This window comes from Gymnogyps californianus, chromosome 1 (genome assembly GCF_018139145.2).
Source record: "Gymnogyps californianus isolate 813 chromosome 1, ASM1813914v2, whole genome shotgun sequence".
Classification (NCBI taxonomy): Eukaryota; Metazoa; Chordata; class Aves; order Accipitriformes; family Cathartidae; genus Gymnogyps; species Gymnogyps californianus.
The window spans coordinates 104008471-104026578 of record NC_059471.1 but is presented as its reverse complement, the minus strand read 5'-3'; the positions used below and the strand labels follow the sequence as shown (position 1 = coordinate 104026578).

The 18108-nt window shown below is 37.9% G+C and overlaps 1 protein-coding gene across 1 annotated transcript in view; it reads left to right on the top strand.

The window, feature by feature from the left end:
• The first annotated feature begins 2396 nt into the window (after window positions 1-2396).
• MAP3K7CL (MAP3K7 C-terminal like) overlaps window positions 2397-18108 on the top strand; it is a 28019-nt gene continuing 12307 nt past the window's right edge. Inside the window, exons 1-3 of the mRNA XM_050908620.1 lie at window positions 2397-2494; window positions 3012-3120; window positions 11892-11950. Coding sequence (XP_050764577.1) covers window positions 3051-3120; window positions 11892-11950 — 129 coding nt within the window. The 5' untranslated portion in view covers window positions 2397-2494; window positions 3012-3050. The remainder of the gene's footprint in view (window positions 2495-3011; window positions 3121-11891; window positions 11951-18108) is intronic.

The following is an 18108-nucleotide window of genomic DNA, read 5'->3' as shown; positions in this document are numbered from 1 at the left end:
GTGATCTTTTGGGACAGCAAAGCCTATGGGAAGTGCAGGTAGCAGCATGTTGCCCTGACAGCTGTCTCAGCTTCTCAGACCTTGTCAGTTTGTTGCTATGCAGCAGGTGCAGCCTTTTCTTTTATTGAAGCTTTACTCCATAAAGGCAACGACAAGCCAAGGCAGTGGCTGGCCCTGGATTATACAAGTGCAGACACTCCGCTAAGTGAGGTAAGGCAACAGGTGTGAAAACTGAACTAAATTGATAGAGCTGTAACAGCACTTAATCTGAGTTCTGCTGCAGATTTTTTATGGAGAAACAGCAGTCAGTTCTATAGGCAATTGTTGTGAAGAAGAGAGCTGCTCATTAAATCTCATTAAATTCCAGGTTGCCCACTCACCTTCATCTCTGTCTACAGAGATATTGTTCTTCATGCATGGAGAAAGCAGGTGGGGAACTGGGGGCAGTCAGTCTGCGTGTTTCCTGTATCACCTCGTTTGCACGCAGGCTGCTTCCATCCCTCTCTGTTCTCTTTGATTGCTTTTTGTGATGAAGAGCTTGAGGATTCTGCACAAAAAGCAGTGAAGGGATAAATGCAATATAAAAAAAATAGATAGCAGGGTAATTGCTGCGTATAAAGATGAGATTTCTTTTTGTGGATTGGAATAAAATGAAAACACTCTTTTGTGTTATAATAGAATTCACCATTGCTTATTGAAGGGGTATTGATTTTTGCCCTCACATAGTAGGTGGTTAAAAGAGGTGATTTAAAGACATCGCAGACCACAGAGTATGTGACTGGGATAAGACAACAGATTTACTCCTAGCAATATTGTTATGGCAACTTTAAAACCTGTAGCAGAATGCATAATTTTAATTTCTTAGGCTATGATATGAAATATTAAGTATACTCTTATGTGGAAGACCACTTGAGATAGTAAACAGATGTCAGGGGAATGTGTACCAACAACACAGAATGATGAACAGCCTTGTTTCAAGGATGTGGTTATCACTTAAAATCTTTTTTTTTTTTTTTTTTGCTTTACCTTGTATTGGAAGGTATGGAAGGGAAATAATGATAAAGAATTTTGGATTAGTAGTTCTGTTTTTTAAAAACAATGAGATGTCTCAGATGTTTCTTATAAAATGAGGGTCTGGGGAAAAAAAGAGATCAATAATGCTCAGAAGGTAAAAGTTATTTAGTCTAATGCAATGCACTTCAAAATAGAATATTTCAGTTGACTCCAAGGATCTTTTCCTGAGTCCAAAAACATACACTGCGGCTGTTTAGTTGACTTTTCTTTGTCTCTGCCAATAGATATCAGTTCAATTTTTGTGTGTCTTCATTATTAGTAATGGGGAATAAAGAATGATCCCTGATATCCTTCATGTATTAGTAGGAAGAGACACTCTCAGCTCCAAATAAGATTTATTAGAAGTAATGATTTTAGATTATTTGTTGTTATTTTAAGAAAAGATTATGCACTTTAAATAACAACTTCTTGTGTAGCGTTGCTACAGAGTACCCGTATCACTCTGCTAGCTAAATATTAAGACAGACAAAGCAAATAAAAAAGAAATGCTGAAATTAATGGGCCAAATGCAATTTTGATACTCTTCCACTGATTGCAAGGCAGTGATGCCAGGGAAGTGTTTGATTCACTGGTGCATCACCAAGGAAGATTATAATCCTGAAATATTGTTCTGTTCTATTGACTTTCTGAGACTGCCAAATAATTAAGTATAAATTAGAATGAGTTGTTGGGATTTCCGTGCAATACAATAGCTACTTTACTGAAAAACTGCAAGGCTATTGGCTTGGGAAAATGGCTTTTGTTTTCACTAGCTAAATGCTGTGTTGTCTACTGTCATGTGGTACAACTTTTAGTAAACTAATTGTATTTTCCTGAAGAATTTGGTTTCTAATTGACTGAGGAGTTTTTATGGTAATTTAAAAGCTGCTCTCACAATTGTCCACATAGTTGGTATGGATACAATGCACTCTGGATAGCATAGTCTTCAGTCCTAAAATAATTTCTGTATGGGCAGATCTTTTGCGTGTATGAAGTCCCACTGACTTCATGTTCTCCACACATGGAGCTAATCAGAAGATTAATATCTGTGAATTTTAGCAGCTTTGTGCTAGATATACAAGGAGATTAAGTTTGCGTTCAGCTATTTAATAGCGTTTAAACAAAACTGTTCATTCAAAAGGTTAAATATACATAGTAGAGCTCTGAGTACAACTTTTGAGTGTTCAGAGATGCTTTAATTATACCATTACAGATCAGTAGTAGCTAATTCTTTTGTTGCTCAACAATTCTTTAGTGCCCTGCTTGAAATGAACTAGCAGTTTTCTTAATGGACAGGGTTTCATCTCAGTAAAACCCCTTTTTGGAATTGGTTGTCTCAGAAGAAAGACTGAGGACTGAGTAAGGTCCCGATCCAGGAGTCAAACCCATGCAGACAGACCCCTACACCTGCACAGAGTTCCACTGAAGAATCACCACCAAGGTTTGGAGACCCAATAACTTTCTGACCATTAAGCGTGTGACTGTCAGGCACAGTTTGACTGGGGGAGTATGGGTGGAAGGTAGGAGGATGGGTGCCTCCTCATTGACACCATGTGGAGTGGTGTGCACGTTTCCAATCACATGGCAGGCTTGGGGTCATGTTACTCTCAACTCCCCACCCCTTCTTCCTTCTTCACCTTCAGAACCAGGCAGCATTGCCACGAGTCAAGGCTTGCTGAAGGGGCAATGGCGGGGAGCAAGCAGGTGAGGAGAGGGGAAGCTTCCTTTGCCATTGTTCTTTCTAATCTGTAAATAGCAAAAGAAAGACAGTCTCTGCACTGAATTTCACTTAAATCCTTTTTAAATGGAAAAGTGAAATGGCGCTCCCTTGACTTTGATTCTAAACGTTGCTTAGCTAGAATGAGAAACGTAGCTGTGAATGCATGAAAAGCATTAAAACTCATTTGTTGAATGGTGTCACATTCTCTGTAATAAATATATTGTTTGTATTATTGCAGCTGGAACAAACAAGTAAAAGCAGTGACTCAAGTGCCCACATGATCACCACCGCCAGGGTACCTGCTGATAAGCCAGTGCGAATTGCCTTCAGCCTGAATGAATCCCCAGGTACAGTTTAATTTATGGAGTAAACCACAATGAAATAATTGCTTTTAAATTTTACATGTTCTTACCAGTGTTTACAGTATCAAATGAAGTCCAGTGTTATGGGTGGATTTTTTCCCTGAGTGACAGCATGTAATCAGTTTTCCTGTCTGATAACTTTTAATGTTTCCATTAACAATTTCATTAGACTAAATCCACTAGACTGACAGTTTAGATCTTAGCTTTCTTTCAGTGGTTTGTGGAATATACTTAGGACTGTAGTTAACTATCAAATTTACCTGCATATGCAGTATGTCTGGTTTTAAGGAGTTTTAAAACAAGAAAAGTAAAAGGACATTTTGTACTGAGGATGAGGCTAGAGCAGGAAGAGACCTTCCCTTCAGCAGGAAGGTTGGAAAGTGCTGCACGTGCCCAGCTTGGTGAAACGTTTCAGGAAACGGATGCCCCACATGGCATGTTCCCTGAGAAAGCAGCAGAAATTTCATTGATGTTTATCCTGTCAGCTAGTGCTGGTTGAGCATTAATTTCCCCAAACATACCCTGTACATGCATGGACCCTTTGGCCTTTGGAATAGACAAATATTATTAGTTTGCACCTTAAATATTATTAAGGTCTAGAGACCTGTTGCCAAACAGTAAAAGTCAGAATGAAATAAAGTAAATCGGAAGCTGGGAAGCATCTCAAAAAAAGTTGGCTGTGCTGTTGCTAAAGGTGAGTGCCTGGAGTCAGGGTTGAGATGTGTTTATGGCATAAAATGTAAGGATTTCTGATAATGATAACTGAAACCCACTGCTGATGAGTGCTTTATGGGACAGTATGCATTGTAGGATAATGTGTGACGCCGCTTCCTGAGCTTTGTGTGAATAGAGTCTCAGCTTGAATACAATTTTCTCATTTTAAAAATATTTTAAAATATGCATTAGCTTTCCTAGCTAATTGGTGTGTAATATTAATTTGCAGCTACAAGCCTGAAATAGAATCTCATTCCTTAAGCAGGGGAATTTAAAAACAAACATCTTCATAAGTTATTGCACATAACTTTCAGCTCATAAAGATGAGTGACACAGAAAGATTGGGACAAGGAATATAAAGAAGCACATGTGGCTATCTATGTGTCCTTTTTTCATAAATTCAAATAATCTGGTAATTACATTTTTATTACAGAAAGTAATAAGGAAACATTCTCATCTCTCAAGATATAGTAACATGGTAAATTTCTTACAGGAATTATGGCAAAGATAGGTCTTGAAGAGAGATGTAAAAGAAAGGGGAGTGCTCTTACAAATTATGGAGAAAGAATGCTTATGTGAGACACTGAAAACAAGTCAGGGAAAGCTGAGACCATGGGAAAATCAAAGAGGGTAGAGTGGTTTGTGACAAGAGACGGCAGTAGGAAATGACAAGGTTGTGAATAGCTTGGAAGAAGAGGACATGAAAGGCAGGAAGCCTAGCTTCCTTAACATTGCATCATAATTTATTTTTTACTTTTCTATCCTGCTAATAATTCCAGCCTCTCTCTTAACATTTAGAGAAATAAACTCAATTACAGAAAGGTAATCTTTTGCTGCTACATTTTGTTAAACTTTTCCATGATTTTGAGTCCTTTATTGTATACATACAAGTGTTCCTGCAGTATGCAATCCAGAATCTCTGTGAGTGCTGATAAAAACACATAGCAACCAGTAAAGTGAGTGCCATGTTCTCCTCTGCATCACATCCCCTTGGGGGCTACCAGGAGGTCTAAACCAGCATACTCTTTTACCACATCACAAGAATTCCACTCTTGCTCTTAGTGGTAAGCCTCAACATGGTTATTATATTTGATATATTTAAAGAAGGCAAAGGAAATAAACTTTTATCAGGTTTGAAAATTTCCAGCAAACCGTAGTTGAATCAAGAGAGCACAAATAAGTATTTAACACTTTTTTTTTTTTTTTTAAGATGAGCTGCAACAGATAGACCTTTAGGTATTCCATACTTGGCTTTTTTTTTTCTCCTCCTTATTTTTTCATATTTCTTTAATCTTTTTTTCTCCTTGACAAGGATATTTGTTTTCAGTTCAAACAGGAGTTACCTGCTGTAGGTGTGATAGTAAAGTATCAGGTGAGGCTCATGTACTGCTAACGTATATACAAAAAGTTCTTCACCGGGGTTAAGTGGTGAAGGAATCTGTCTGACTTAAGCTTTTCCTTAAATTTTACTTCACTTGAAAGGCGCAGTGACAGATTTCACCAAGAAAAACTGCATTCTCCTTCCGGGGGCTGTACAACTGCTTACTAGGAGGAACTGGCAGTATAACTAGATATAAAAAGGGGAAATGGAATGTTTCTTCTAGGTGGTGATTATCTCACTGGCTAGGATTGTAACCAAGCACTGGGTGTGAGGAGCAGCGAAAGGAGAAACTGCTCTCAACTCATGAGGAGAGATTACTTTGTGTTAACTGACCTACAAGACCGGAGCTGGCTTATCCTGAGTGTACAAGAAATAATTTAATTGTGTTATATTATTTGTCAGTCAACACCTGATGACCGAAATCCTGGCCAGCTTTGTGCAGTATTTTTAATGTGAAAGTAGGCTAACCAGTTCCTTAAAAGTCTCAGGAGCAGCCCATCAGCGGGTGCTATATAAGAAGACAGCTTTATTGTGTATCTCTTATTCCTGTATATATAGATATCTATGTTTGGCTCTTTTACTCAAGTTCACTAAGCTGGCATCAAACATAGGTTTCCCAGGGTGTGTCTGCACACCGTATTGCACCAGTTTGACTTAAGGTACCGTTTTAAATTAATGAATTTGAAACATATTATTTCAGCCTATCTTATATCGCTTGGAAACTAATGCAAGTTAAACTGAATATGGTGTTCCAAAATTTAAATAAGTGTTCCCAAATAGAAAGTTCATTGTAGTTTATCAACATCAATTTAATTAAACCAATGAAATTCAATATGTCCTAATTTATATCACTAACTCTTATTTAGTGAACATATTAAGATACAATGCTTATAACAGGAACTTTATTAAATTTAGACAAGTGGATTTGTTTTGTGTAGTAGTTCTAAGGGAAGGTTCATAGGTAAACATCTCTTCACCTTCCCTCCTAGAATAAAAGCTTGAATCTAGTTGAAAAGTTCTGCTAGTGACATGTGGTGATAAATGACTGGTTTTGAAATTATTAGTAATTTCTTTTGTTTGAAATTAGTCTACCTCTGATAGCACTCTCCAGAAAAATCACTGATAACAAAGGCAAAACATACATCTTCTAATGAAACTGACAGACAGCGGAACAGTGCAATATTTTTGCAAGCATAGCAAATGACTTATTTTACTCCTCTTTATGCCTTTGTTATCCTAGTGAGCATGAAGAATTTTTTGCTTTTTTAGTTGATCATGCCAGACTCTTTTGCAATGGTTGCTTCTTCAATAGCAACCTTCAAATCCCTACTCCATCCTCATTTTGGTTGTAATGGCAACAGAGGCTTTCCACCAGATAATGTGTTGGTTGAAAACCAGTGGGGATTGCTAAAATATATGGCTAAAATTTACAAAGCTAGTTTCCTAAAACTACACCCAACCTACAGGTAAGTGGCTTGATCTTTGGGAAATTAGACAGCAACTTAGGTGAGATACCCTCAAAAGGATAGTGGCTGTGCATTCATCAGAGGATGCTTTAGGCTTAGGTGAAGGTATATGGAGTAGCAGGGTTTTGCTCTTATCTCTTCTGTTACGGACCGTTTCTATTTTTGGGAGGTCCACAACTCTTACTATTGAGCAAGCCTTCATAGCCTATTCCTGGGTCCAGCAGTGACCATTCCCCACTATTTTACGAGTGAGGTAACTGCAAGGTTCTGTAAGGTCACATCAGGCAGGGCTGTGAATAGAAGCTCGGGAGCTTCACGCAGCAGTGCCAAGTCGCAGTCACTTAGCCACACAGCCTTCCAGGATGAATTCGATGAGTCTATGCCTGTCTGTTAGTAACCAGGGCTGGAGCTGCTGGATCTCACTGCCCTCCTAGGGCCAAGACTGGACCCTGATACACAGTTTGCCAGTGTTGTCCCCCTGCTAGTTGCAGTGCTTGCAGTAGAGTTTGAGCACTTTTCCTGTGTAAGGGCTGATACACTTACAGGATAACAGCCTACTTATGTTACCAATTTAATTCTTTAATTTAGGAGGAAGAGATCTGAATACACTTGCCCACGCATGTAGGAGAAAAAAATAGTACCTGATTGTATAATTAAAGACTGGATCATAACTCAGTTACTCAAGGAAGCAGAGCTGTGATTGGCATTTCCTACATTTCGAGTGCTTGATTTAGCAACCTTAATGTGCTTTCAACACACTTAAATTTTTATGTTCTATTTCTGTCTATCTTTGTGAAGATCCTAGAGAAACTGTAATTTGTGAGTTTATACTGCAAGTAAATGAGATGTTGTTCTTAGAGTATTTATTCATTAACTATTGCCCGTAGCCCACAGTTCAGCTAAATGGAGCAGCCATATAGGAAGAGACTGGGGTGTTATGCTTCTTTGTACCAGACATTGTGTCAGTCAGACAGCAAAGTGTGAGGGATTTCACTCGTTCGTCTACACGATGGAGGTCTGGGCTATTGGAATCTCCAGAAGGCCAGAACATGATTAAATAAATGAAGCTTTCCAGAAAGCATGATTCATTCTCAAATGTGCAACATTAGCATATATCAGGGGACTGAATGCATCGGGACATCACTGATGAGTAGTAAGCCTTTTGTATGAAGACAATCAGTCTTAACACAGTTCAGCCTTCTAAATCAGATGGCTTGTGTGGATCTCTGTACCACACATTAGAAGCCCATCTCACATTTGTACTAATAGGTGCTATCAGCAGAGAGACAAACGCTCATCTGGACAGTGAAGGTTGAGCAGCTTAGCCTTGCTGTCCTTATGCAAAGCTGCCCATCACACCATTTCAGCGTGAAGGTGTGTTGGCTGGGCAGTGTGCTTAGGGAGCTTGTTCTTTTGTTATGTTGTTAGTTTTGCTGTAGGAATGGTCAGAGAGCTGGCTCTGACATAGAAGGGTACATTGTCTCAGCCCAACTGATGGAAAGCAAAAGGAGGAAGTGATTTCCCTGGAGACCCTCCCTCAGATGCTCTCTGTTATAATGACAGTTTTCAGCAACAAGCACAGAGAATGTATGAACCTGATGAAACAAACATGAAAGTCAAACTATTCCCTACACATGCACCACGTCTTTGGTTAAAAAATCATCAACTGTATGTGCAGAGAGTTCATCTTGTAATCAGGGTACAGATCTTTACCTTTAGTGCACTTTTAAATATAGACATTCAAAATTAGTTTGGGGATCTATGGGAAATGAGGAAGTGCTGCTCATTTAGAAATCGTCCAACAGATACTTTAACTTAGGTGGCTGTGATGAAGTCCCTGATCTGACTCTTTCACATCACAGGTTAGTGCTGTTGAGTTTGCTGGGATGGCCATAACATTCACGTGTATATTTTTCCTCCTTCCTTGTTTTCTTTTGACCAGAATCTTGACTCATTTTCAGGTGCCTCAAGTTGCAGTCTCTGATTTTTTTTAGATTTTTATTTTTAAACAAAATATGCTTTCAACAACCAGCTTGAATTATAAATGCTTTTTCTTTATGAGTGACAGCGAAGGGAGTAGTAAAATAGTGACCACAGGGGTGACATGCCGTTTGTATCTGATGAAGAATCAGCCTAGTTATTTTCAGGGTTTTGTGGTACAGAAAAGCCACTAACTTTATTATAAAGGGGGTCTTTGATTATATCACTGATTCCTTATAACAATCTAGGCACTCATTAAATATTGATAATAAATTGAGAAAAGGAGAAAAAGAGGTATTTCTGAATTCTGTTGTCTAGTTAAGGAGATGCAGACTAGAAAAGAACAAATGCAGACAGATAAGGAGATAGTTATGAACGTGTTTTGATCTTCAGAATATTTTATTTGACATTTGCGACATTTTCAATGTTTCTGATTTTCAGAGTCATAGATTTTTAAGGCTAGAAGCCAATGTGATTTTGTCTGATCTCCTGCGTAACACCCAGTATTCAAGCTTGTAAGGGCAATAGTGATTCTTTTGGAAGAAAATGCAAGAGTTTATATCTTTCCTCTTAACTTTTTGAAAACATCCTCAAAAAAGTTTTAGGAGGCGAATGACTGCTGTCATTTGGTTTCCCCTTGTGTGAAACCTAAACGTGTTTAGTTTTTACCAGTGATTTGTGTTGTTATTGTTGTGGTTGTTACTTTGACAACAGCGAAATACAGACTGACCTGATGCAGTAATTTATTTCACTGAAAGCTGTGGGGAAAGTTTTTTGTTGTTCTTTTTGTGGAAAACAAGATCGCTGTTAGTGAGGATTTCTGTTAATTTTTGTAAACTAAATACTTCAGCTGAAAATTTCAGAGGAGCCTAAGAGAATTAGGAACTCAGAAAAATTTCAAACCACTGAAGTCCCCAGCTTTTCTCGATGATGTTCTGCACATCAGATGATGATTTAAACAAGTCTTAAACTAGCATAACTAAAAAAAACCCTAGCAGCTGTTCAATAGATGCTAGGGCAGGCCCATTATAAAATGTACTATGGTATGCCATAATGGTTAGGATACCAGTATGTTCTATTTTTAGTACCATTGACTCAGTCACTTGAGTTCAAAAAATAAGCAGGGAACATCTGTTTATTGAAAGGATTTCCTCTATAGTAATTTCTCTCTCTATTCCATCCTTTTTAAAATATTTCCAAACTTTTTTTTACTGGTTCTTTTCTGAAGATAATCCAATATATTTTCTAATATTCTGACACTGCATTAATTTTGTTTTCTTATTAATATCTGATGCAGTGAAAAAGTAATTATTGGTTGATGTTTCTTTAAAAATCTTGGGGTTGCTTTTGCTTTGTTTTTCTTAAGTTAAAGATGTTCGAGGTCCCTCCTTAAAGCCACTGTACCAAAGATTGTACTGCTAGAATTGTCAAAACAAATAGCAGCTTAACTGCTGTCCATGACTCTGGTCCAGTATCTCTGTCAGAATATTTAACAGCTATTCAGCCAAATATTTGTAGAGCAGCTGTACCCCTGGTCGGACTGAGTCCTATTCTGTCCTTCCCTTTAGCCTTGCCATATGATTCATCTTTCTTCTTTTAGAATATTAGTCTATTTTTAAATATTGTTCAAGAAAGCAACAGCAAATTAAAGGTAAACACTTGCATATCAGCATGATACAATTCTATACAATTAAAGCAATTTAAGTGTTTTCCAGAATGGACATGTTTGGGACATGGTGTGAAAAATGAAGGGGGGGCAGGTATGACTTTTTGATAATACTAGCAAGACCTCTACCCCATGAAAATATACAACTTCACTTTGTTTCCTGAGGAAGTTCAAAAGCTTTTGCTTTTGCCCTCTGTATCACTGTATTTTTTTTTTCCTTCTCTGGGCATCCCTTCCTAGAGGTGCCCAGCTCTAGCTATGTTACTTAAAGTAAGGCTCTGACCATATGTTATCCAGTATGTTTATTCTTCATAGGATAAGGTGACTTATTTTACTTTTTCCCCCTAACCTACTTTGTTGTATGACCACTGAGGGCAGGATAAAGAGATAACAAATATTTGGCAAATAATTTAAATCCTAGTCTGTACTTTTTAAGAATATTCAGATTCCTTCTTTGATATGTGGTTCTCTTAATCTTGTTGGGGTTTTGTTGTAGTGTACAAGTCTGCCAGCATAGAGCAGGTTGCAGGATCTGACCTATGTTAGCAATTTTCTCCTGAGAGCCATCCTTGTTTAATTTTGACACGTTGCAAATAACTGACTCTGTAAACTAGCTAATAGTAACCTTCTCTTCACCTCCCGTAACCTGTAGTAAGATGCGTAAACAGTCATCACAATCCAATGCAAAACTGATAGTGTGAAAGTCACTGAGAAAGAAATATTGCAGCGGCTAGCTGTGACGCTACCAAGTATGATTCATGTTTCTGATCTCAGTCCAGCTACTAGTGGGCAGGTGTCCACATCACAACACTGACGTAACTGGCACAGTCTGTCCCACCTTTGCTGGAAGCCTGTACTAAAAATAAAGAAATAAATAAAAACACAGTTTGGCTTGTTGTCATGAATGAACTAACTCTAGCCCATAAAGATTATCTACAGAGTAAAGACATTTCTTTGCAGTACAGACAAATTTGTGGTGCCTTCCCCATTCTAATCACATCTGTGTAGGTAACAGTCTTCTAGTTCCAGGGTTGCCAGGCTGGTTTGTGTGTTCTTGTGGTTGCCTTTGGGTGGTGGCTGAAAAGGTTTCTATTATTGTTTAGTCCTGGTAAGTCATTGTATTGTGATGGGGAAGACATCTTTCCCTTCATTCAAGTAATGAACTCTTTGGTAGTAAGGATGCTGTCCTTGGAAGGTTCTTTACTTTGCAGTGTAATGGAGAGCTCAGGAAGAAAGATTGTTTGTATTTATTGTTTTTATTAAATTATCACATGTTCTACTGTGCTAACTGGCTTTGTTTCTTAATCACTGCAATACAAAATAGGCTTTCTGTCTTTCCAGCACCTAAACATTTTCTTATTGCCAACCCACTAGTATTTGCAAGGAGTCTATTAAGGTATCTCAAGTGTAGAAAGATAAGCAGATGCGGAGGTGTTTGCAGGATCCTGATATTATTGTGAATATATGCAATGTAAAACTACATTAAACAGAACATTTGAAATGCTCTTTTGGGTAGACATTGATTTTTAACTTCGTGTTTACATTTTAGATGATGCTTCCTCTGAAAACTTCCCTTTGGCATTTCCAGAACTAGATCAGCAGCTGCAGGTAAACTTTTTTTTACTACAGTTCTACTTCACATTCACTATATTTGTTATGATAAAAAAACTCTGGTTGTTACACTAAGGTGAAAGTTTTCAGTGGTGCTTCTCTAACCTATTAACATTTAATGTGTATTTCCATAGAAGAAAACATTGTCTTTTCAAGATCTGCAGAAAAATTGATTTGACATTTTTAATCCAATTGCAGGGAAATGAGTATTTTAACAATCATCTCACCTGCTTTTTAATTTTTTTTTACAATTCCTGTGCAAAACACAGCATGTACTGCTGCACTGCAATGAAGAGAGTTCTTGTGGTTTTGATGGGAGAAGAAATGAGCCAGGTATTACATTCTCATGCCTACAGGCTGTGCTAAGACTGGTATGATCAGCTTTCTCTGAAGCATTCCAAGAGAATGCAAAGGTGTATTTTGTAGTGCTATCTTATCTCTAATCTTGGGTAACTAAAGCCAGTCATCAGGATTGATGAGAGCCCCCTCAAAGTGACTCTAGTTCATGCTGCATAGCCGGCAGCCCTAATGGTTGCCCTAGCAGGTGTCTGCCGACAGCATGGGATAAAAGTGGTGAATCCTTTTGTGACCAGTCGAATTTGTCAGCATAGCACAATGGAGCCCCGATATACAGGACAGTCAGACGGCAGTTGATGGCAACTCCATGGTTCACCAGGCACAGAGCCAGTTCTGTATCCAGGGATTATTTCCCTTTCCTCTGTGGCGGTTCTGGAGTGTTTGTTGGCTTTTGTAAACTGCTTCAGATCATCTGTTTCCCAGGAGCATTTAGACTTCCTCTGATATTTCAATATGAAGGCAGTTGTTTCCTGAGTGTAAATTGAGAAAGGCATTAGCAGACCGTGTTGTCCAATGATGTCATCCTTCCTGTCCCCATCAACTAGTGAGACAACACTGGACGGCTGCTGACTTAAAGGACTGACTTTTCTCTCCTGCTGCTCTCATCAAAAGGATGACTGAGGAAGGAATGGAGGATGACGGAGACTCTTCTTGCTCTATCCCTCTAATCCTGAGAACAGGGGCAGGTTCCTTAGGCATAACTAGGAAAGATTAAAGGAACGAATAGCAACCTAAGATTTGGGCTGAAAGGAACAGGGTAATATGTTGGCCTCTTTATTCCACTGATCTTCCAGTGCAGCAAAGACGATGATTGATTTTTTTTTTTTTCCCTCAGAAGAATTCAATTTGAGAAAAGCAATATTGTTTCGTGGCTGAAGCACTGAATTGAAAGTAAAGAACCTGCATTCTGATTCCAACTCTGTCAGTGACACATTGTGTGATCCTGGAGGAGTTGCTTCATCCCTCTGCTCATCTCTGAAATGAGGTTAATAATTTTTACCTTTTTTGTTAAAGAGCATTGAGATCAGTGGGTGAAGACTGCTCTAAAAGAGCAAAGTATGATTATCATTACTGCTGTTGGTACATAAAAACAAAATTACTAGTGTTAGATGTAGGTACTTTACAGGCCAAGAGATGATTTTTTTATTAGGACTTTTATGACCCATTTCTGGAACATAAATGTGTAATTTCATGATAGACTGAAATTGCTCCTCTGGAAGCATTCAAGTCTGCTGGATAAATAATAGCCCTTCAGTAGAAGTTTTTTAAGTATGCACTAGAGCAATTCCACTAAGTACACCCTCTTGGTCTGTTAAGTAGCTGACATTTTTTTTCAAGAGAACCTTCCTTTACTCTCATCATCTCAATACGATAACAAATTCAAAGAAACAATCAAAGGCTTTGATTCAGATAATGTTCTTCCTATTATCCTTCAGAAACTTTTTTTGGTAATATTGAGGTAGTTGAAAGGGTAACTTATGAGGACTATCTGGCTGACTCAACCACTCAAAATTATAAACTTAGTGGTAGTGCTTCATCCTTTAGCTTTTCAAGCTTATGTGCATATTTATATTTAGATGCCTTTATGTTCAACCAGAGGCAGTTAAGTTAACACAGGGTTCTGAGCTGATGCAAAAGTAACCGTGCATTTAGCTTTAGCAATGTAAACTTGAATTTCCTCGCATTTGTTAATCTGAATCACAGCTTAAAGTTATAACTACCTCATGTAATTACATTATGTTTATACTGCTTTAAAATTTCAAACAAGCAATAACTGTAACAAAGTTATAATTTACCTAGTTACATTTTCTTATTAATTACTTCTTTAAATTGCTATAATCCAAACTGCTAAAGGTGTGTCAGCCCTGTATAGCATGTGGTTGCAATTTATGTTAATGTAACCATACCAGCTTTGAAACAGGTAGCTCCTGTGTTACAGAAGCGAACTACAACATGGGCTTCACCAGGACCTGCAGAAGTACTGAATGGTGGTGTCCCTTGTCATTCCATCCATGCTTTTCTCTATCCCAAAGTTAGCTGGTATGAAACAGCACACATGAAGTGTCATGTAAACGAAGCCTTTAATTAACTGTGGCATAGCAGCCTGAACTGCTTGAATTTGTAAGAATGCTGGTACATATTTTCATAATAAAAATATCACATCTAGAGCCACAAGATTTTCATCACCATGCCACAAATACAGTCAAAAGCATTTTTATTTTATTTAAAGAAGCAAACTATAAATGCAGGGTAGGTGGCTATATAATAATAGGCACTTTAAAAAAAAATTAATAACTTTCCAGGTTTCAAACATACAAAGGAAAATTTTGAAACCTGTTTTAAAAACAAAACAAACAAACAAAAAAAAGGCCAAATTAGCTGATCTTCAGGTTGGATTTTGAAAGCAGCTTGAAAGCTATGTAAGTTCACTGAGTGACATGGAAAATCAGAGCCTTAGAATTTTATGCATGCAGGCAGCAGACCACAGTGTGAGTACCAAGCAATTTGCACCTCTGTTTTAGGCTTCAACCCTTTGTCCTTCTATGTTAGGCTCTGGCAGACAACTTGGCTGTTTGAGCAGAATTATCTAGTGTTCCCACTTTTCCTACCACAATCCTACTGTACCTACTCCCTGGGCACTGGTATCCGATGGCAGGGCAAAGTTCAGTGCAGCCTTCCCCTGACAGGGTAATAAACCCTGCTATCCAAGCACTGGCACCAGCTTTACAGAGGTAGAGGTGGGATTGCCTGGAGAAAAGGTATTTCAAGGAGACTAACTGCAAATAGCTAATTCTCTATAAGGACTCTTACTAGAGGACAATCCTAGTTGAAAGTTACAGCTTCTTTCTGAAGAATAAAAATGATCAGTCTAGTGTTCTGATCTACTAGCTAGGTTCAGACCAAAAATGTTGTCTTTTCCAATTACCTGTTTGAATGTTACATTTTTCTACTACTCTGAGAATAAGAAATTCCAGGAAGCAATTTGTAAGAAAATAATATCAATTCTCTAACTCAAATTTTTGCTTTTGTTTTTTTTTTTTTTTTTACTTAAAAAAAAAATTAATGTATGGTCAACCAGACACAAAAGCCCTACATATGAGAACAAAGCAGTTTAAGCTATATGCAGGAAAAGCGTGGTCTCTTTTGGAGCTTTATTATTAAAAAAACTACAAAGAAGTTCCTGATACGCTACTGGTGAAACAAAGCTCATATTAATAAACTTCTTGCTTTCAATTCCTTTTGTTTGCAGTATTGGAAATTATTCTCTTCCCACTGACGAGCAACACTTTGAGTGACGATAAAGCACTTGCTTATTTGGGCTTCAGTGTCATTTCCCCCCTGCCCTTGTGGGAGCAATGTGGTGGGTAGTGCAGTGAGGGTAGGCTTGCTACATTTGTCAGTTTGTTATTGGGAAACGTTAACCTTTGCCTTGTGTAAAAGTTGGATTGGGCCTTGGAAGGCGCTTCCTTGATTAGCTGTGTAGTGGGTGGTGGCCCCTCTGACAGACACTCTACTACGGGTTATCTGCTATATTTAGACACCTACATCAGCATCTAAGGCCTTGTTGTTTAGGTCACTGAATATAGAGGAAGGTATCTAGTGTTAAGTACCCGCATTACTATGCCCTGTGTGCTGTCTGTCCTGTTCCAGCATTTCCTGTGACTTGCTCAGTTCATCTCCCTCTTCTCCATCAGTCTTTATTCCAGCTGGGAGTTTGATCCTCAAGAGGGAAGAACACAAGTCATATACGGATGCATAGAGTGTTCTGTAATTCTTTATTCTCATAATATGACGTAATTCTCATGAAATCGTGAGCTTGAGAGAGGCATTTATGTCATATTTTGTATTACGAACCTGTTGAGATCAGTGGAGTTAGATGACCGTAAAATTGGTGCAACAGAGAAAAGGCTCCAACCATTTATAATATCAGTTTGTTAAGGCGAGGGGTAGTTTTTCATGCTTTAGTGGGAAATGTCTATACAAAAGAAACAATGAAAATATTATGAAAGGGACAGTTTGTTGTGTATGATACAAGCATTTAGCAGAAACCTTGTTTACTGTGGAACTTTAATAATGGAACTATTGCTTCTACTGACTGCCAAGACTCTTGTTAGACACATACAAATTATTTTAGAAAGTTTAAAAGTATACTGTGTTTTTAAAGGGTATACTGTATTTTTTAATGTGTATTAAATTCCAAGAGAATTCCTAGAGTATCATGGTACTCTATAATTAGATTTGATTGCCTATGAACTTGATAAGTCTCCTGTAATGCTGTGATAACTATGATCTTATATTAGATTATGTAAGACATGGACGTTTACAAAGTCAGAGCATCATACTAAGGTTAGAAAAGAATGGAAAATCTCTCAGGAAAGGAGAGCAAAACTCTCAATTGCTCTCATCCAGTTGACTTGAATTGTGTGGAGGAAACAGAACTGCTTACTTTCATAGTAAAACTAGACTAGACTAGACATATCCTAGACTAGATATCTGAAACTGGTTGAAGAGTTCCAGCTGCACGACAAAAAGTAGCTGCAATGTGCAGTTATCACTTTTGCTTGGAATAATGTGGTTTCTTCCATCGTGGAAGAGTACACAAGGCCATATAATGAACATGGACCATGTGCAAAATATTGGCACTGAACTTTCTGGTTTTCCAGAATAGTTTAGCTGAAAATGACCAAATTTACAAAAAGTGAGACACCACTCTTTAATTAGACCAGTGCTAAAGACTGCCTTCTAGACGAGTCCACATGCTCAGCTGGCAAAACTGCATGATACCATTTTTTCTTTAAACACTAACCTTTCAGGAGAAAGTTTTGATTTTTTTCACAGTAGAACCAAAAAGTAAATGCAAACAAATGAAGGTGGATTAAAAAATAAACTGTTTTAAAGTTTTTGAACACTTGGGTGACACTATCAACTATACAACTTCTGTGGATATGGAATGCTGATATTCATATGGCAAGGCAAAACACACTTTGTCATGTGAGTGAAGCAAAAAAATTACTCAAAACTGTCCTTTTGTGTCCCCCAGCAAAGATTTTAATTAGAACAGCTCCTTCAGCCTGTCTTAAAAAACAGGCAGAACCACTCAGGCTCTTTCTGTTTCTTCATGAACTGCCTTTGCATATCATCTTCCAACATCTTTCATATCTGGATTCCAAACAAAAATCTAAATAAACAGTGCATATGTCTTGTAAAGATGTATATACATATGTGCAGTTACAGAATAGCCTATAACTGGATCTCTTAGTGTCTACTTGCTGGATTCTGTAGAAAGTTTGTCAATGTCACAGTGAGTTATTCAACAAAATACAAGGAAAAATTAGACCTTGTTGAAAATTGGACATAGTAGGATAGACCACTAGTATGACTGAAAGGTGTAGCTTTTGTACTAGCTTTGTGAACAAAATCAGAGATGCTGTGTGTGCGTATTTTGCCAGCACAGGAAAATGAGGGTGGATGACACTGAAGCCTGAAATAAGCAGGATTAAAAGTAGCAACTGTTGCCATTAAATATAACTTTCTTTGGCAATGGTGTTTTTTGCTTATGTAGCAGGTATGCTTTTATATATATTAATTTCTGGATGGGCAAGATACTTCAGGAAGTAACAAGCTTGGGCTGTCCTAAGGAGAAATTAAAGTATGGCTGTTGGCTTCTGAGTTAAAAAAAATATATACTGCAAATTGAACTTTATTAAGGCCTGTTGTAATTAGTCACCTGGGTAAACTAGCAAACTCTTACCACAAAAATAGTATACAGACTTCATGCATGAAAAGTGCTTTCTACT